The 21788-nt window shown below is 39.3% G+C and overlaps 1 protein-coding gene across 1 annotated transcript in view; it reads left to right on the top strand.

Annotated features, from left to right (window-relative positions):
- The window catches only part of cnnm4b (cyclin and CBS domain divalent metal cation transport mediator 4b), a 50491-nt gene extending 38571 nt beyond the window's left edge, over positions 1-11920 (top strand). The window contains exons 6-7 of the mRNA XM_026186219.2: positions 8461-8639; positions 10678-11920. Coding sequence (XP_026042004.1) covers positions 8461-8639; positions 10678-10935 — 437 coding nt within the window. The 3' untranslated portion in view covers positions 10936-11920. The remainder of the gene's footprint in view (positions 1-8460; positions 8640-10677) is intronic.
- The last annotated feature ends 9868 nt before the right edge of the window (positions 11921-21788 follow it).

Genomic DNA, 21788 nt, shown 5'->3' with positions numbered 1-21788 from the left:
CATAATCCAGGAAAAATACACTCAATCTAAAATACTGCGAGGCTGAACGGGTTCAAACTGAGCTTTTTCAATGTGTTTAGCAGAAAAGCAATATAACAAAAAATGTACATTTATAAAACTTAGATAAAAGAAATTAGCTGGTAATATGCTTTAAGGACTAAAGAAATAAATTCATTCTGATATTAAATGAATTATCATTTAATGTTATACTTTTTTTCCCCCATAACTCTGTTAATATATTGGGACCCAGATGAAGAGATAACACTGTGTTAGTACTGTGTTACTATGATTTAAAAAATGAAGAACTGAAAGTCTTTTGTTTTCATTCCCAACAATAAAAAGTTGTGAGAGAGAATCAGTCAGCTTTCTAAAATCATCATATGCACACACATGAACACACACTGGCATTATGAAAATATTGGACCAGAACACCCCTTCAAAGCTCTACCTCCTCCCTGTATCCTGCAAAAACCATAGCCTTGATTATTTTTCGTCATGTTTTGAATTTGAGTATATTTATCATGACGCTCAAAAGTATTGACAGCTATTGATTACTGAAAAGTGTCAAATGTGAGCACCAAATTAATGCCGGGTTAGATTTACAATGTTTTATTATTTAGTACTTAGTATTATTAAGAAGCTCTATAAAATAAACACTGTTTTCAAATGTTGTATTCATTAGTTCTGATCTGATGATCTGACATAAGATTTTCAAGTTGACCGTACCCTAACTGATTCTAATAGATAAAAGCTTTTTGGTGCTCAAATTGGCATGTGAATAAAAGTTAAGCTCCAATTCTGTCTGCTCGCCATTGCACGGAGACTGTATGGACAAAAGCTAAAGGCTACCTAAACATTACACCTATAGGAAGTGCTCAGCCACTGACTGACTGTACAGCTTTTGTGCTGATGTTAATACCAGAGAAAGATGGGAACTGTGTGGTTATTGAGTCAGCAGACCAGTAGCACGTACACACTAATGCTGCGCCGCAGTGTCATGTGGTCTGCCACTTTGTGGCTGATTTGCTGTGGTTCCTTTATCTTCTATTTTGGTAATACCACTTACAGCTGAGAGTGAAATACTCAGAAGCATGGCCCAATACTTGCATCCACATAGTGTAGGCTGTGAAAACCCCAGAGCAGTGATTGAGTTTCCGTGTGTCTAACATTGCCACATTAAATCACAATTTAAATCACAATGAATCAGCATCTAATCTGACATAAATAATCTGATTTCTCTTCTGTATTTCCTTTCAGTTCCATATTCAGAATAAGTGGTTTACTCTCTCGATTGCCTCAGATGGTGAAACATGTGAAATACTTGTATTTTCTTATTTTCCTTTGTCATCTTCTGTCACTCATTTCATCAAATTTCTGATCAATCAGACTTTCAGAAGAAGCTGAGTAACGAGAACCTGAAAATTTCACTTCACCTTCAAACGGTGTAACCCGACGTGTGGTGATTCTTTCAGTGGAGCAGAGTTTCTCCCGGTTTTGCATGTCCTTGTCCAGACTGGAAGCAGATCTGTCTCTCACTGACTGTCCCTCCCTCGCCTTCATTCCTCTGCCCCCTCTGTCTCTCCTCATCAATATTACCTCCTCTATCCTTCTTTCCTTCCTTCTCTCCTCTCCCAGTGGCTGCACATCGTCCTCGTCGCCTCTCCTTTAAGAGGTTTTCTCTGTTCTCTCGGTTGCCAGGTAAACGCCGGCATGTCTGGGTCCTTTAACACAAAGGACACATGGGTACTGGGTGGATGGGTAGAGCTTGAGTAGAGGGGGGCACTAGCTTTGACTCTGTTGTACATGTTGGGCGAATTGATGCCGGATCACTAAGAGAAGAGAAATTCTCATGGCAGTGCTCTTTGTGGGTTTAAATAATAGATCACAGATAAGACTTTAATATACAGTCCTGTAATTTTTGCTCAGTCCTCACCTGTCCTCACATCACCATTTGATTGCCCAAAGGTGCAGCACGTTGAGGTTTCAGCCCACAGATCAGAAGTACAGCGTTAGCTTTCTTCTCTGTGTGATTCAAGGCGGATTTGCCCTTTAAGGAGAGCAAAGATTTAGAGGTTAACAGCTACTTTTTGGCAAAGAAACTCTTTGATCAACCAAAGCAACCTCAGATCAAACTACATCTGTATTTTATTGTTACAATTAGAGATGGACCGATCCGATATTACGTATCGGTATCGGTCCGATACTGACCTAAATTACTGGATCGGATATCGGAGAAAAATAAAAAATGTAATCCGATCCATTAAATATCACGAAAGCACCTCACAAAACTTGCAACACGCCGTAACTCGCCTCAGAACGTCGGAGCAGTATGCATCACGTGATAGAGCAGCTGTGGCATGCGGGACCTGTCGGTGGTCTGGATAGCATTTGGAGCTTCGCTAGCAACCTGGCATTTCATCTCCGACAAAGTTATCCCGAGAGAAGTAAAGCAAGTGTGTAAGTCCATCTCTGAATGTTTTTAAAGCATTCCCACGTTAAGCTTAACGAGCGACTGCCTCTCGCTCTCCGGCTGCTACTTCAATCGTGAAACTGCTTAAATGATCAGCTGATCGGCTTTTCTGTTGTGAGTCTCTTTTGTTTGTTTTTGGTCCACTTTGCGCCAGAAAGAGCAAACCAGCGGCTGAACAACAGCAGCACGTTTAAGCTTGATCAGCTGTTGTTACAATTTATTTAATATTACTTTCTACTCGAGGATCTTTTTCTACGTAGCTGACGGCTGGTAACTGTGCAGGGGCGGATCTAGCAAAGTTTAGCCAGGGGGGCCGATAGGGCATTAACTGGGAAAAGGGGGCACAAAGACATACTTTTCTTTCTTATTCTCATTTAAAATGTCTAGCTTTTAATAAATAATTATCTGACACCCAAAGTTTTAATTTGATGTAAAATGAATAGAAGTCAATTACTGTATATAGTGACTATTAAGTCTAATATATATACCCTAGTAAGCTATAGTACATTTTCCTTTGGGAAGGTACCATCTGTGCAGTCTGCAATTTTGTTGAAGAAAGATGTTGAATCTATTTAATATTTCTTGAAAAATAATTGATTTCTGTGCATTTTTTTTCACACTGCATCAAATTAAGGTTGATTACGTTGATTAAGCATCATGAGGTGGAGCGTGAGGGGTGGTTCCCTATTTTTTATTTATTTATTTTTGTTGTTGCTGGGAGTTGGAACCCTATTAGTTAGGTTGCTTAATATTTACGCTAAGTACTCTTTAAAATACCAGAATAGGGAGGATGGTGTAGGTCTAAGTTTATTAGATTGATCAGTATTGCTGAACTATGAAATATTTTTTTTGTATACAGGTATAACAGAATAGCTTTAGTGTAGTTGTTGTTTTAAACTTGAGTATGAACTTGCAGACTTGCAAAATGCAGCAAGATATTTTAAAAAACAGTTTTGTTGATTAAAAAACACTATATCGGATTCATATCGGTATCGGCAGATATCCAAATTTATGATATCGGTATCGGTATCGGACATAAAAAAGTGGTATCGTGCCATCTCTAGTTACAATTTTGGGCAGTAAATGAGCAGGAGGAAAGAAGAAGATGATAAATCAGTGTTTTCTTAATGTAGGCCAGCATTAAGTTAAATTTACTTCATTATAAACAACTTAATCTCTGTTTAAATTAACTTATTTGTAAAAATCCGTTAAATCTTTTTATTTTTTTCTCTCTCAGCCTGAACGGTGTTGGTTTGTGTTGTTACCACAGCCCACTTTGTGAACTCGAGAATGAGGCAAAGTAGGATTTTTAAATTGATTGAAACCCAGTGAACTCGATGCCCCAGTCAAAAGTCAGGTTTTCTGGTAATCTTGGGAATGCATTAACCGAGGAAGTCATCTTGGATTTTCACATATATTATCATAGGTGAATCTGCTCGGAGGCTAAGGGACAGCACGAGCGACTGCCAGTATTTCTAGAGTGTTATGCATTCATTTAAAAGAAAAAAATGATTTTTTTTAGTACTCATAGCTTTGTTTAGTCACAGTCACATGTGTAACCAAAATGGCAATAACTTACCTTTTGACAACCTCTACACCAAATATTAGCCATAGCTCGTTTTTAACCCCTAAATATTTGAATAGGCTCTGCTTTCAAAAAGCAGCATCAGTTATTTCAATTATATGAAGTGTAAAATAATCCCAAATTGCCTTTTATTAGTCTCAAAAGTGTCTTTAAGGGTGTTTTCAAAAACGTTTTTGGATAGTTTGCTTTAGGCTGTTATCCATGTAAAGTATGTTTAGAGTGTTTTAAACTAGATTGGAGAGACTTGAAGACGGATGATGGAGATGTGGAATATTGTGACTTGGTGGTTAGAGAAAAAGAATGATTTTGGTCTGTACAGTAAGCTAATTTTGCACATTCGTTGATTCATAGTAGCACCGAGGCGATGCAAGTGTGAAACTGGCGTCTGTCGAAATTTTTGAAATAATGAAAGTTGATCAAAGAGTTTATCAACCAGAATGTCAGCACGCATCTTAAACTGGGAGGGAATGCGGGGGGAATAACACGATCACGTGGCATATCTAAAATAAAACTCAGAAGGACGGGACAACATCATGAGATGCACAGAAGGGACATGAATCCCCTCGGGGGTTAAGCTGTCTGCTCTTTGCACACTGCTCCTGATAGCTTCAGATGGGGTTGTCTTCTGTTGGCATCGCATGAGTTTTTAAGTATAACTGCTAATGCAATTTAAAAAAGAAAAACACAACGAGCTCCCAAAAGATCGATTCTCTTCATCTGGATGTACTGTTTTCAATGGAGAATGTGGAGCTATTAAGAAGCAGCATGTGAGCCTTTTAATTCAGCTCTTTTTGTTGTCCTTGACCTGACGATGTCACGAAAACACTCGTTTCAAATCGACTAAAGAATATTAATAGCTGTAATAGACTGTAGTGTTTTTAAAGCACAGTAAGAAAAAAAAATTAAAATGGGTGTATGGTGATTGTTATTTAGAATTTGGTCCAATCACTTGTCTGCCTTACTGTTAAAAGCACCGATTCACTGTGCGAGCACTACTTCACAGGTAGAGGGTAGTTCTTTTAAAATTTTCAGAGTTTTGTTCTCAAAGATCCAGTAGGAGACTTTTTGGGGGGTTTGACACAGTGACCAGGGCCCGTATCCCTAAAGAATCTTTGTGCAAAAAGTGGCTCCTAGCGGCCAAATTCTAAGAAAATTCTCAGAGTCATGACGTTTTCTTAGAATTTCCCCTAAAAGTGACACGACAATCCCAGTTAATATAAAAGCTATTCCTCAAGATTCCTAGCGCTTAAAAGGGCTCCTAAGGCAAGATCTGCTAAGAGCAGGGAAGAGGACTTTTAGTGGCTTAGGAGTTCCCCTAAGCAGCTGCACAAAATGGCCAACAGAAGAGGCAGGAGTGATGTCCTGCAAACACTGGATGACAGGGAATTATTGAGATGCTACAGATTGGATCGTGCAGGAATCATGTTTGTGGTGGATCTCCTTAGAGATGCAATTACTTCACCAACTCGACGCCACAACGCTATTACACCGGAGACGAAAGTAATCACAACCCCGAGGTATTTGGCAACCGGGAAAATGCAACAATGCAGCAGTGATGACTTGAGTCTGCAATCACAGACATTGCTAAAAGCTGAGCCATGTTACCCTCGTTAAGACCACACTGGACTTGTAACGTTGTGATTTCTACTTCATTAAGGACAGCCCCTTGAGATAGGCCATCTTGTTTTCAACGGGGTCCATATGGGAGTGAAAGTACAAAATATGCCAGCTAGGATATTTATATGAGCAAATAAGACACGAATCATTATTTGAACAGGGTGTAATGAGTTTAAGTTTTCACATATTTTAGATTCTAATGGCTATAACCCCTACAGCTTACTATTCATTTTCCAGATATTTTCTTGAATGTGAAATATTATTTACAATTACAGTCAGCATAAGATTAGAGTATATAATATGTTTATTGATTTGAGGGTACATCCTTTGCTCATTATCACCAAAAGCTCATTTCCATCAAACTTGTAGGATCAACCAATCACGGCTTTTGAAATGATGACTCATACCTAGCAACGGGGTCAACCACACCTCCTCACTAAGATAGGATTTTCCATCCATTCCTTGCTCAGAGTTCACTGAAAATGTTCTGGAATCACTTCTAAGCTAAAACTCCTGGCAAGGAATTTTTAGGTTAAGTTAGGAGCTCTCTGAGATGATTCTCAGAATCTTTAGGGATACGGGCCCAGATCTCACAATAAGGTTTAAAACTTTTATGTTTTTAGTACACGTGGGCACAGTTTTATAACATCAAAGCATCATTAATAACTCAATCCAGACTAAAGAGTGGCTCTGTTCATCCTACCACTGAGCACATTTTGAACACAGTAAGTCAAGAAAAAGGTTAAAAATGACACTTACTTATGTCATTAAATGAGTAATAATGAGTAGAGAGCTTTCACTGTCCCCACACCTCTGAAATGGTTGTAAAACTATGTATGTGCTAGGCAAACAGCATGATTGGTTCATACTTTTCCCATTTAGGCTTTCAATTGTGTCTTTCCAGGGAGGGCCGGGGTATCGCTATCTTTAGCACTTGCGTTTTTAGCTAGCAGAGAGCATATGTATGGGGGAGAAACTTATGACCTCATTAAACACTTTCCTTATGAGCTTCCTGTTTCATTTTCAAATGTAATTTTATACATTAAGAAAAAAACCATCATGATGTATTTAGGAAAAATTAGACAATAAAGCCGGATATGCTTTATCATTCCTCTCCCTTGAGATAATCAGATCCACTCCTTCATTGTTACATGACAGTTTCACAGAACTAAGATGATGCAAGTTGAGAATTCATAATTCTCACAGATCAATGGGATAATGTCTTTTTTTTTTATAAGGTACTTTTATATGTAAAGAAAGATTTGAAATTAAATAGGGTGCTAACTTGTGAGTGGTTGAGTGTCGTTTTCAGTTGTGGCTGCATAATAAGTTGACAGGATACAACTAAAGAAAGGTTCCCTACTGGATCTTAAAATGATTATTTTAGACAATTATTGTTTCCTGATGAAGTGACATCTAACCACTAACTTAAAAAGTAGCCATAGACAACCAGGATTAACTTTAGAGCTCAATTTCTTGAAAGCTAACACACTTGACATGTCTAGGTAAAACCGTTTCCTATGACTCACTGAGGCCCCCTACTGGAAGACTCACGCCAACTGGTAATAACACACATCTGGTAATGAGCTTGCGTGTGAAGCGCGTGTGTGACACATCCAGGAGTATCATCAGCTGGATGACGTCCGTGAATGTCATCATTGTGATTACACTATGAATGAGCAGAGGGTGAACATAACAAGTCTGAGGGAAGTGGGAGGTGCATGCTGCATGTTATGGCCATCTAGAGCTAAAATGAGCTGAACTAATGGCTAAGCTGTACTGGTTACATTATGATTGTTATTATGTGTCACTTTATAGAGTTCCGTGGAGGTTATTGTATGTAACTCTATACGTCATATGCTCTTGAGTTGAAATAATGTGTCATTTAATCCATTAGTTTATTATTGATTAGCTCTGACTGGGAGTATTTTATGTTTTTCTCAGTTTTATTTCATTCTAAGTCAAATCTTTTACATTTTTCAATAGGACTTAAATTTCTGTGACTCTCAACCAGTTGCTCTTAGAACTGAAGAAGCTTCTTGGATGAACTGTCTTCAACAAAATTAAAGAAGTCCAGTCATTTTTTTTAATATGTCACACAGAAATATTAATTATTCTAAACACAGAAACCTTTCTTCTATCAAAAATTGAATGTAGGAAAGTTTTGTCCAGGGAATTTCCACCTGGAAAGTTTTACAATTGTTGACTAACCAGTGAACAGTAAAATTTGAGGTTTTCAGCAGTTTGTTGTGAGTTATCACTTGAAAATGTGACACATATTTAAACATTGACTCACACTTATGTTTAACAGATTACAGCGTCAAATATTGCTTTCAGCTCTCTTAATAAGTCCTTAATAAGTTTGATGGTGCTCTTGGAAAACTTTTAGATGTTGTTGGCTTTGACCACAGCAGGATGCACGTCTTTGCTTCGGTGCTTAGAGTGGATTAAATACCTAAATATTAACTACCTTTTTTCTCCTTTACTTTCATAGGTTTAACTTTATTTCTGTTTAGGTGTTACTGCTGCTATTGCTGTGCATCCATTACACATTGTGTGTCAGTAATCACTCTCACTCGTTAATTATTCTTTATATTAACCTGCATTTGAAGCTACACTGCATCTTGTGCCTCTGAGGTCTCCACCATCAAAGGCTTTGAAACAGTAACATCAAGCCCAACCAACGGCATGGTTGGCCCGATAGGTGTTTATCACACAACCCTGTCTTTAAATGCGTAACAGGACCTGGTGCTATTAACCTTTCCTGCATGTGTGTGGGTGTTTGCAGAGTTTCGTTCACCATCCCATATCAGCGGCTTGAACCGAACAGCCTCGATGAGCGGAGCCGACCGGATGGAGTCACTTTCGGTCAGCGGCAGCAACAGTCAGCTCAACAACAGCATCCCCATGCAGCAGTACATACCAGACTTCTACGTCCGAGCCCTCACTGACCTACAGTTTGCCAAGGTTGTTTTTTGTTTTTTTTTCTTACCTCCAAATTAACAATCAAGGCCTTTTGTCACCACATAATCTTTCTCCAGGGACTAGAAACCTTTAGGGGAAGTCTTTCCGCCATAAGGACCAGAGTCTAAATTATGTTTTAGAATTCCATTTTTAACTTTTTAACCAGTTCATGGGGAGTGGGTGGAGTGGGTTTGAACAAGCCTTTCCAAAGTTCATGCAGGATTTATGGTCCTGTGTTGGTTACTATCTTTGGCTATCTAAATAGTGGTCATTCAACCAATGCAGTAGCTTCAGAACATGATGGTGCTATGAATATTTATCTCTGTGAAGGTTCTCAGTCATCCGGGTCATCGTAATCTAAGGAGCTTGGAAAGAAAAGCGTGTGGACTTCTTTGAGTTGCTTGAAGACGTTTCACCTCTCATCCGAGAAGCTTCTTCAGTTCTAGGGTCAAATGGTGGAGAGTCCCAAATCTCTTAAACACAAACTTAACAATGTGGTGTATGCTGTACAGTGCAGTGAGGAATGCCCAGACCTCTACATTGGAGAGACCAAACAGCCACTTCATAAACGTATGGCACAACATAGAAGAGCCACCTCCACGGGACAAGACTCGGCAGTCCATCTGCATCTAAAGGACAAAGGTCACTCTTTCGAGGATGCCAGTGTTCATATTTTGGACAGAGAAGACAGATGGTTTGAAAGAGGAGTGAAAGAAGCCATTTATATCCACTGTGAGCGACCATCTTTGAACAGAGGCGGGGGTTTACGACACCAACTGTCTGCCATCTATCATCCAGTTTTGAGATCCCTTCCCAGACACCTTAACGCCCACTCACATCCTGGACCATCTGACCTCAGGAAATCACGTGATGGGGTGGGGCCAGTTTTCACAATGAGCTCACCTGAAACCCTGGCTGATTGTGACCCACGCCCATTTTCAAAGGGGTTGAAGAGGAAGAAATGCATCAAAATCATATATTAGAAGCAAAGACTGTAACCGCAGTGGACACTTTTAACGGTTGGTTTCGCATCACTGCAAAGAAATATATCATAAATATTTTCTTCTCTGCAGAACAGACCAAGCTAAAGGACCTACACCAATACAGTGAATGAAATGAGCTTATGTTACCAGTTTTTCTGGAGATTTGTGACACTGGTGACGGTAAACAGCTACAATATGTAGACATGGGTCTATGAAGTTCTCAAAAGTATAGGAGCTCTGGGAACAAGTGCTAAAAATAGTTCTGATTTTTATATCAGGTGGCATTTAAAATAAAAATAAGGCTTTGACCTATCAGCGAAGCATTGCACTTGATTTACACTCGCCATTATTGCCTTCACAAACAGATGTGCATGCAAGAAGTGACATCACAGCTGCTGGAATGGTGTCTTTGGTGTCGTTTTTTACTACTTTTACTTCTCATGCTCCTCTCAGTTCTGATTACCTGGTGCAACCGACACAAATGCCTGATTGTGTGGGTCTTTACCAGCATTTCAATGGAGTTCAGAGATTCCCAGTTGATACAGATGGATTTGAGAGTGCAGCTTTCTTTGCAGAAGACTCCAGCAAGTGTGGTGAACGATGGCAGTGCTGTGGTGATGTCCCACAATCAATATAGTGATAGGGAAAAAGTCTAACAGATGGACTGACCAGAAACATACATTTCCTTGCAGCGTCAGGAAAAAACTTTTCATCACACGCAGCAAACAAAGGGAATGATTCACTTTAGCCTCTTTGTCAGTAAAGAAGTACAGAGTTTCCTGCACAAATCACACAGTTACGTGCACTATCCTTACATTGATCCAGTTAGACATCACAGTGACGTTATCCAATTTCTCGTAAAGTCAGACAGAAATTCTGTTTAAAATGCAGGCACACCTTTGGTCTTTAAAATTGAAATTTCCAGGACATACAGTTCTGAAAAGTTCTGTTGGCATGCAGTTTTAAAAGTACTCAGTAACTGATAGAAATACAACTGTGCAGGTCTTTGCTAACATATTAAGAATGATAACTATTCTCATTATCCCTCATTTTTTCAGATCACACGAGCTCAGTACCAGAACGGCCTGATGGCATCTCGCCTGGACAGCACGCCGCAGTCCCCCGAGAGCAGCCACAACACTATTCGTATGGATCAGACGCCTCCCACCACCATCGGTAACACCACCATTACGGACCTGGGAGCAGACTCCACCCCTACGGAGAACGGCCCGGACGAGACGACGCTTCTCCTCCTCAATGAGCAGAACTCGCCACACACAGGCAACCACCACAGCCAGGTGGAGAACAGAATCTGACAGCCTCCACTGGTACCAGCCCTCCATACTCCTACATTGGCCCACGTGCACTACTACGCCCGGTTGTATGCCGAGGAGGGGAGGATTGTGTGTGAGTGTGCGTGTTTGTGTGAGTGGGAATGCAGGCACAAGCTGATGAGGCCCAAAGAGTCAAGCCACGTTCATACTGTGTAAATATGCAAAGATTAAACACACACACACACAATCGCGCACACACACAGAGCAAACACACACTGATGAGCCAAAACATTTTGACTGTGCTTAAAGGATGAACAGGATATTTACGGCCATAATGTTTGGGCTCATCGGTGTACACACACATACCAAAGTCTCCACACCTCTACCGATCGATGGAACTAGTATCGCGTGAGTGTTTGCACATGCCTCTTGATCTGAAGGACCTGTTTGTCTGGACCAGAAAGCTCCTCCATTTCTCGTTCAGAGGTGTTACCGATTATTTAAGTGTGTGTGGTGTAGTGTGTGTGAGAAAGAGTGTGCGTTGCTTCTAAATCACTGTCCCTAATCAGAGACTCAGGGAGACTCCGCCCTCCTCCTCATTTCCGGATGTATGTAAAAGCAAGTGTGGTCGAAAGCCCCAAACCAGCCCATCGCCGCATGTGTAGCAACCTGCATCCCCCTCCTCCATACAGCTAGAGGACAAAGACAACCCGAGCATGTCTGCGGAGTTCACACAAAGTAATACGTGTACCATAGAAATTTATAGTGAGATATTTATTGGGGGGATATTGTGGTTAAATGAGGATGGGGATGGGGTGGATTTCTATCTATAGAGATATATTTTCTCTTCCTTGTTTCCTGCATAGAAACAGCTGGTAGCCCAGAGCCTTTATCCCAGAGTTGTTAAGAGATTTGCCGCTGATAGACCACCAGTCTGTATTGTGAACAAGACAATCAACATGAATATTTTGAATGTGTTAAATTAAATATGTAGGGTACGTTAACTGTGGCTGCCCTGCTCTCCAAATGCCATATCTGTGTCACCTTTAATTCTGTTCCTCTGAGGACAGACGTGGAGTTTCTAGATGGGTTGCAGAGACGAAGGCGTTTGAGAGCAAAGAATCCTTTCCTACTTTTTTTTGGGTTTTTTTGTTTTGTTTTGTTTCTAAAGACGATGGGTAGTCTGTGTCTGTGCGTGAGTTTGCGTGTACGAGACCAAAGCTGGCCATCATCTGACTTGTTGGGAGCAGAAACCAAAAGTGAGAAGCTTGATCACCTCCTGACTGGAAAATACTTTAAGAAATCTGAGAGTTTATTTATTGAGTTTAATGTCTGTGTATGCGTGTATATATTCCTGTTGATTTGAAGGGGAGAAAATGCAATTTTATTTCACCGTTTTGGGAGATTTTACATGTTAAAATGTTTCTTTCCATTCAGTGATTATGTTCGGGTTTGCTTTTTGTTTTTAATGTAGGAAAAGGGGGTCACTCTAACATAGTTTTTGTATTTGTGTCTCCAAATGCAACATTAGCCACATTCTGTCCGGTTTTTTTGTTTGTTTGTGTGTTTTTTGGTTATATTTTACCAGTTATATTTTACTGTACGCTCAGACAACGTCTTAAAGAAGAATCTGAAAATCTGTTTTCTGGTGGATTTTTCTTTCCCTGAACTCTAACAGGAGCACAACCGTGTTTCGTGGGTATTTCTTTATTTTGTGATACTCTGCTGCTTTTAAGTTGTAGAATTTTATTTACACACTAACAACTACATGTAACAGATGTTCACTTTTTGGTACTTTTTATTAGGCTATACTTAAAAGATGGTCATAGCCTTTAGGTTTGAAACATAAGCCCAATGTGGAAGTGCCTTAATCCTGTGTTCTTTCTAATGGCCAGCAGGGGTGACTTCTCTGGTTGCAAAGAAAATATAATTATATAAAAGTTTATGAGGAAATAAATCTACTTTAAGACCACAGCAAAAAGGTTCCTTTTGAGTTTGCAGTCTGAATTGCAAGTTTTTTATTTAGTATAATTTGATGTTTGTTTAGTAAAACAAGGTCCCAATTAGAGTAAAATTGTGAATGCATTAGCTCATGGCTGTCTTTTGATAAACAGGTTGGCAGTCCTTGGGCTCGCAGTTCCTCCAGTTGTCAACAGTAAAAATAAATGCACAACTTCATTGAAGATGAAGATGATATAAAGTTTATGGTTGCACCGCCTTTACTTTTTCTGTCATCTTTGAGTAGCAAAGATTTTTTTACAAGCAACAAGTTTCCAGCTTTGCTCTAAAAGATGTGACCAAGTCTTCTGGGATATGCAGGACACCAGGAGTATGATACGAAGCAAGCGAAAGGAAAGATGATCACAAGCTGGTGTTAAAAAAATTTATTTTTCCTTTTATTGTTGCGGTTTTTGAGATCGGGAGCATTAACATAACACCCAGCAGCAAAAATGATTTTGAAATTTGAAGAAATTAGTATTACTACATCTACTACTACTTGTTTTCTGGATGAGGAAATCTGAAACCAAAAGCATTTCTGTTATTGTGGAATTTCCTATCTTGTTGAAGTGAGATGTCAATGAAAGTGAGTTTCAGCAGTGGTGGGAAAGGCCAGAGAGGTCAGTAAATTTCCAAAACTTCAGCAAGTGCAACACATGATTAGAATTTTAGTGTCTTTAGAAAATAAACATTTTTGACGTAGTTACATGTAGTTGACTTAATGTTGTTTCACAAATTATTATTATTTTATTTCTTTCACCAAATACAAAAGTGATCCTCTAACATTTCAATGTTAGATGATGCATTTTATGTCTCAGTTGGCAAACCTACAACTTTTTGCACCAAACCAGGTGCTTTGTGAGTGTGACTTGTATATTTGAATCATTTATTTGGCAGGTTTAATTGCATGTTACTGCCTACCAAAGACTAAAGTACAGCACTGATGCTGCTTATAAAGAGGCTGTGGCTGTTGGCTGGCATCTTCTGTGCAAATATTGCAGCTAAACAGTTTTGGGGAAATGCATTTCAAGCAGGCTGTGAATGTATTTGAGCACATGGAAATATATTTAGAAGGAAAAAAAGTGCTGCTTGAATGAGATTTTTCATCTCTTTTTCACACTTAAAATGCCACTAGATAACGCTAATGGGAAGGATTGTCAATAAATGGTAACTGAAGTCATCTATTTAATTATTCATCAATCAACTATCCAGGTTAGTTGACACCAATTTAAATCAAATATTGAAAGAAAACCAGCAGCCTCTCCAACGCTTTAATGACAAGCCCCAGTGAGTAAACACTAGTTCTACTTTTGAATCTGCATTAGCTTCATGTGCTCATGTTTTACTCCGTTTCCAAGAAATGTTTGTATTTCTTGTCTTTTAGGCAAAAAGTAAGAATTTTGCAAGTGACAAAGATTCAAAGAGTCCATGGTTTTTGTGGTCTAAAAACAGAAGCAGCACACAACACACAGTTGTGTCACAATGCTGCTGGTAACCCAAATTTCATAATCATATTATCACTGACTTCATCAAGTGACTGCAATAATTTCACTCCCCTGTCCACACAGAAGCTAAAGGACTTTCTCACTGCTGTGTTGGCTTCACTACTTTTTAATGACTGTACTTTTTTGTGTGTTCATTCCTGTTTTTCCTTTTTCTTCCTTGTTTTTTTTACTTAAACACCACAGAGACACACGCAAACACACACTCCTATTTCAAAGGACTGTATTTTTTTCCATGTTCATGTTGGAGTGGCCCCCCATCCCACAACCCCTGCTTTAAATTGTTCTGGGTTTGGGTTTATTATGGTGCACGTGAATGTGTTTGTCAGTGCCTATATAATGTGGGGGGGGGGTTCTTTTTTTGTACCTCAGAACACTGTTAGTGATTGTGGTAATAAATTTTTTTATTTTTTTATTTTTTTTTGTCTCGAGTTAAATTTGGGAACAGAGCGAATGGAGCGACTGGCATTTGGGAAAAAATACTGATTGTCCTTCATTCTCTCTGGCATGCTTTAACTTAAATATAAATAGACACAAGGTGTAAATACTGTTTTATAATTTCTGTCTTAATGAGTTTTGAAAATGAAGAAAGTTATTAATAAACCTGAGATATATTTCTCTACAGAGCTTTGTGATTGCCTTGTTTTGTTTCTGGGGCTGATCTGACATTTTTTTTCCCAATAATGGACACATACAATACTACGCTTTTTAGTCCTCTATACTGTTTAAAGCTATAAATATATTTAATGCAAATCTAATTTTTCACCACTGACTCACAGATTTGACTTCTTGTTTTTGATAAAAACAAAACATTGCCTCAGCAATCAAAAACATATTCCTCTAGCTCAGAGGTTCCCAAAGTGTAGGGCCCGCCCCCTAGGGGGGGGGGGGGGGGGGGGGCGCAGAACCATTGCAGGAGGGGCGCAGTATGGGGGGGAAAAAAAGAAAAAAAGAAAATGAATACTTGGACACTGCTAGCATAATTGACAGGTTTTTGACGGGGCTCGCACGCAAACGCAAAGCAGGATATGAAGCATCGCCAAATATGTTTCCAAACCAACTTCATTCTAAGCCAAAGACAAGAAAATATGGTGAAGCTTATCTTCCCTTTGGCTTCACCTGCACAAGTGTCAAGGCAGGTCTCCCCTGCAGAATTGGTTTTCCCTTCGTCGGGAGCAGCGCTGGGCTCTCCAAATAAACAGAATCCCACATTCTTGATTTTTAGTTCACAAACACTTCTTGGCTAACTACTCCTGACATTTTGGAGATGTTTGCTCTTTATACAGTAAAGTTACAGCGGGATACAAATAATATCAGGCTGATCCTGCCACAATTTGTCCCGCGGTTCAAATCACGGACAAACAGTATCCCACAGTTGTTTATGTTTTTAAACCCATTTTGCACAGAGAGGCATTTTTTGAAAAATGTATTGATAGCAATGTTGAATATTAGTTATTAGCCATGAACCATGAAACAATTGGAAGAAAATTCTATTTTTGGAACCTTTTGATCTAATACAAAAAATAAATAAATCTGAAATTGCATAAAGAAGTTCACATTTGTATCGTATTTACTACATCAGGCATTTATTATTTAAAATGCATTGTGCATTTTTTTTATTTAATTTTTTCAGGGGGAAGAAATCAAACGGATGATGTAGAAGTCTTAAATACCTGCATTTCAAAAATGATACACTTGGTTTTGAATGGTTGAATTTAAATGGTTAGGATATGGTGCATAATTTTTACAATAATTCCAACTAGTTTTCAGAGTTTTCAGAAGCACAAGTCTGGATTGATCACATCTGCATCTGTAGATGTGATAAATGGGGAAGAGTAGAAACGCAAGGAGAAGAATAAAACCAAAGAGCCCTTTGTGGTATTGGTCACCATGTTTTTTTCTTCTGACTTGGAAAGAAATTAAATGATCATTCGTTGAAGCCACAATAACGCTCAAAAAATCATTCTTTTCCATCACAAACAAAGTTAGACTTTGGTTAGAGTAAACTGCAACTAAAAAAATGTAAAAACAAAGATTTACTTTAATAATTAATCATTTTACATGAGTGAAACTCCACTTTATGCCAATGTAAATACATTTAACTACACAATCCTTGATTGTGTTTCTTAGCATTTTGTGTGACACCCCTGCAATTGCCCCCATGGTGATCAATCTGTAGAGAAACAAAATGAGACAGAAAGACACACACCAGGCTGTCAGGAGGTTATTAATTTATACAGAGTGGCCTACTGTTCCCTCTCACTCCCAACTTTATTCAAGTGTTCAGCTGGAAAAAACTGGTTTTCCCCAGTTCGCTGTTTATTGCTTGTAGCCGCGTCACTCTCAACGGCAACACTTCAGCGTCTCACCACATGCCAAAACGTTCCCCTTTGATGGATGCTGTTCGCTTTGGATGTACCCATACACACCTGATTCACCCAGGCTATGGTGCGTGCACACACACACACACATTCTCGTTTTGCTATCTTAGTGAGGACATCTAATTGACCATAACATAATTGGAACCCTGACACTAAAACCAAATTTTCAGTTTAAAAATGCCTTCAAGCTCGTGGGGACAGGCACTTTTGTCCTCATAAGTGACTGTTGGTCCCCACAAGTATAGTAACGTTCCAATTTATGGTCCCCACAAAGATGTCTAAACAGGCACACACACACACACAGAGCTCACCTTTTTTGTGCAGCTACTTGAACATAAAATCTGAGTCACTTATTCTCCAAAAACACTGTTTGTTGTTCCACTTCTAAATGCATGAATATATGGAAACTCAAATGAAGTGTCCTATATTGCTAATCTCATATAATACTCCAGCATTTATTAGTATTTATTTTATAATGATTGTTCTTCAAGATGATCAGTGATATTTTCAGGTCAGAGCTTTTAATGTTGTGGCTAACCGGTATTGATGAAAGCATACATTTTCCCTTTTTTTTAAATGACCAATAGAATTACACTGAAACTATACTGAATTGGTGTCTAATGTCTTTTAAACGTAACCTTGTTAGGTCAAATCATCCACTCGGGTTTTGTTCTGGTATTCTTAAGTTTCCTAGGAGGCTAATTGCTTTGTGGTGAGCCTGTTGAGGCTTGAAATTTTCCTCTTCCGTGTAGTTCACCAGTCATCTGTTGTACACAAGCACTTCATTTTAATGATTATCTGATGTTTCCTGTTGCACCGGTAGTGGGAGAAAAATTTCCCTTAGGGTAAGGCTTTGGAAAGGCAGCGATGAAGAAAGGTTTCAGCTGATGAATGAGTCAACCTACTTTTAATTCCTGTGTGAAAACTTAAAGTCAAGAAATTGAGGTTAAATTTGTTGGAGCATTAAAAAGAGCCCAAGAGCGTCTTACAACTAAAGTCTGATGTTGTCAATTCTAATGAAGATGCAGTCACTTTGGAAAAGCTTCTTTTGTTTTAAACTTGATTCATTTGCATAAACACTGATAGGACATTTTTTTTAATTTTATATTGTCATTTTTGCAACATTACTTGGTATTGCTACAATTGAAATACATTAATAAAGTAGTTGGAGCTGTGTCACCTCGAACACTATTTAAGTAGATTACGTACAGTGGCTGTAGACTAGATTTTACTGGAAGTTGCTTATATCTTTTTCTTTCCTCCTTCCTTGTTGATGATTCTCAGAAGTTGTCTAATACAAAAGATTATCAGCTGAATCTGATACTGAAGCATGGATTACACACTTGTCTGTACTGTCCATTATTTGTTATTGCTAAAGCATGGTGTATTATATAGGAATGATGTGAATCAGTTGTGAAGGAAGTAGAAGGCGGATTGAATTTCAAACCGAAAAAATTCCAAAGCTACTGGCTGTGTCAACACCAGGGATTTTAATTGTGAAAATAGCCTAAGGGAATAATGTGATCTTGTATAATAGAAACAGTATCAGGTCTGATACATCACCTAGACCTGCTATTAGAAGGTGGAGAAAGGAGAGGAGTAATGATAGCTACGGGGCCAACCTCATCGTATTGTCATTAGCCGTAGTGTGCCAAGAGAGATTTCCGGATGATTGCAGTTTCACTGTGATGCAATCTAACCCTGTGTTGCAGTCAAACTCAACTGGCTATATCTGGTGTGCTCAGGAAGAGTCTGTGACCAAAAAAGGAGTTTGTGTTGGAAAATGTAACAACATGTGTAAACACACCTGTTGCCCTATGTAGTTTGAATTATCACTGATAATAAATTACCAGCAGTCTAAATACTTTACATGTTGTCTAGGAGTTAATTTAACAATACCCTACACCAAGGGTGTCAAACATAAGGCCCAGGGGCCAGAATCAGCAGAGCAAACATTCCAGTCCGACTCATTGGAAATGCTGTGGAAAATGTAAAGGATTGCATAGATTTTGCACTTTTTACTATATTTTAATACATTTCACAGCTTAAAGTGGCTGGAGGGCCAATCTAGTGATCAAATAGCAAAATTTAAAAAAAAAATAAAACATTTCTGAAAATGTCATGTTTTTTAAACTACTCTGCCACAGAGGCTTATAGTGTTTACCAACACAGCAATGCTGTTGAACAACCTCTTTTTTTGGACATCAGGAACATCAACAACTAATAACATGCAGTCTTTCGGAAATTGCCCTTGGGTGAATGGCTTTCCTGCTTTGGCGATTGATTCACTAACTGCATAACTTCCATCAACAGCAGCATCAGTGTCCTTAATGGCTTTGTGGAAAAGTTCTTGTTTCTTCCTTTTGGTAGCTGCTCAGCTACTTTTTTCCTGTCATTGATTATATTCCTTCAGTATGGCAAGTTACACATAAGGCAGCTCGCACTTTCACCAAACTGCAATGTCCATCTTTCTTGAAATATCCGGTCTTGGTCTGTCTGACATGTCTGATTTTGCTGCTGCCTACTTTGATGACATAGTCATTTTCAGTTCTACCTGGGAAGAACGCCTGCAACACCTGGAGAAGGTATTGGCGCGTCTTCAGTCTGCAGCATCGCCTGTAAATCCAGCTAAGTGTAACATTGCCAAGGCTGAAACTGAGTACCTTGGGTTTGTGATTGAAAATGGAGTGAGAAAACCTCAAGTCAATAAAGTCACCGCCATAGAATCCTGTCCCTTGCAAGAGACCAGAAAACAGCTGAGATCATTTTTGGGTATGGCAGGATTCTGTCACCGGTTTATCCATCATTACTCTGCCGGGGCAGCTCTGACAGCTCTGACTGGTTCCTGAAGTCCCAATAGGATCCACTGGATGGAGGAGGCTTTTCAGGACCTACGACAATCTCTGAATAAGATAAGATTTACTTTACCAAATTGACCATCCCAGCCTTGCCGTAATGGTCTATTTGATTCACCTTTTGTTGTTTATTTTATTTATTTTTTATTTTCACTTGCTAGATACGGGACAGACTTGAATGAGGAAAAGAAAAGGGAGAAAGAAAGAGGGGGGAAAAACAGCGGAGAAGAGGGAAAACAAAAAACCAACTAAATAAGCAGACAAAAAAAAAAAACATATATCAATCACCTGGATCACCTGTTGAGAAAGAAAAAAGAAAACAAGCAGAAGAAAATGAGAGTAATACAATAAACAACATAGGCAAAAAAAACCTCTTAATACTCCAAAGAAACACATGACAAGCAACAGGGTTGGGTAACGGGTGACAGACAGCCAATGTAGACAGTGCATCCGGGCCTGCAGCATAAGCGCTGGTCTCCTTGATCCACCGTCAGCATCGGAAGGGAATAAGCGTCGAAGGCGTTTAGAGGGGGAGGGGGGATGAGTGTACATCAGCATGTGTATATATATATGTCTCTGTGTGTGTGTGTGTGTGTATATATGTCCAGAGTTCAGCTGAGACAGTGTCCTTCGCCCTGCCAGGCTAAGTAAACAGTCTTCCAGTCAATCCAGGTGGCCTTGCATAGAACAGGGAGGAACAGTCTAAACACAGAGCCCAGTCTTGCACAGCCCTGATTTTGAGAGACATTTCACTCTTCAGACGAAGCCTCCGAGAGAAGTTTGTGAGCTGTTCTGTTACAGGGACCGCTTGGAGAACGTCATCCAGTGGCCTTCATCAGCCGCAAGCTGTTTCTGAGGGAAGTACGATACTCAACCATCGAGAAGGAGGCACTGGCCATTAAAATGGGCCCTGGACTCCTTTAGGTATTATCTTCTGGGACAGAAGTTCGTATTGGAAACAAACCACAATGGATAGAGAAGATGAAGGACACAAACGGAAGGATCACGCGATGGTACCTTGCGATCCAGCAATTCCGATTCACCATCAACCACATTCCCAACAAGCATAAATGCACTGCAGACTGTCTCTCTCGCAGTCCCAGTGAGACAAGAGGGGGAGTGTGTGATGGGCTGCAGTGACAGCCACACAGTGGTAATATCCACTAAGTATTAGTGTAGAGGCTTATACATAACACAACATTCACATTTTTTCTTTCTTTAAATATAGGATTTAATTCACAGGATAATAAATGACTGGTTTTGGTTTAGAATTAATTCACATAACACTGTATTCTAGAATATGTGTGCACGTTTTAGTTTATACTGTTATCAGAAATAACAAATATATTCAAAATAATCACTCCAGCTGTTAACACATTTTTTAAAAGAAAAGAAATTTTAAAAATTAGAAAGAATGAAGGCAGAAAGAGGCAAGAAAGCTGATTCAGCAGCCAAATGAAAGGCCAAAGACACAAACAACGTAAGACAACTGAACTGCATCATCCCATTTCCTGCAAATGTTTGTGAAGACAATGTTTGTTTCTGTCCTGATGCGTGGTTTTCAGAAGAGAGAACTGAAATCTTAGGGCGCAGGAGGAAACAGACAGAACAGAAAACGGTCAATAAGTCAAACCAAAAAAACCCACCTGGTAGAAGTTTGAGGCGCAGTACAGCGAGCTAAACGGACTCTATGAAAAAGACCAAAGAGAAGACAGGACTATACCTTATAAACACACTGAGTCAGTGGGGATGAGATGTAAGACACAACTTCTACAGTGGAGTGGGGAAACAGCCAAACTGCACATGCTAAACAGTATAAAGAAGACTCACACTAAACATAGCAGAGATAAAAAGGACAGTGGGACGCGTTGAATAATAAAAGGATCAAAAACACATATTAAACAGATAAAACTACAGTTTTATGTGAAATTTAAACTGTTTTCAGCAAATCCATGCATGTCCTCACACCCCCCACCCCTTCAATTCACCTTCCTTAACCCCTTACCCAACTGCAGATTGGATGGCAGTGAGCCTATCCCAGCTCACGCTGGGTGAGACATGACCTAACATGCATGTCTTTGGACTGTGAGAGGAAACTCCAGAGTGAAAGCCCCAGCTGAGCAAAAGGTTTAAAATCAGGATCCTCGAGATATAAACCA

Source organism: Astatotilapia calliptera, chromosome 12 (assembly GCF_964374335.1).
Source record: "Astatotilapia calliptera chromosome 12, fAstCal68.1, whole genome shotgun sequence".
NCBI classification, from domain to species: domain Eukaryota; kingdom Metazoa; phylum Chordata; class Actinopteri; order Cichliformes; family Cichlidae; genus Astatotilapia; species Astatotilapia calliptera.
This window is presented reverse-complemented; position numbering and strand designations above follow the sequence as displayed.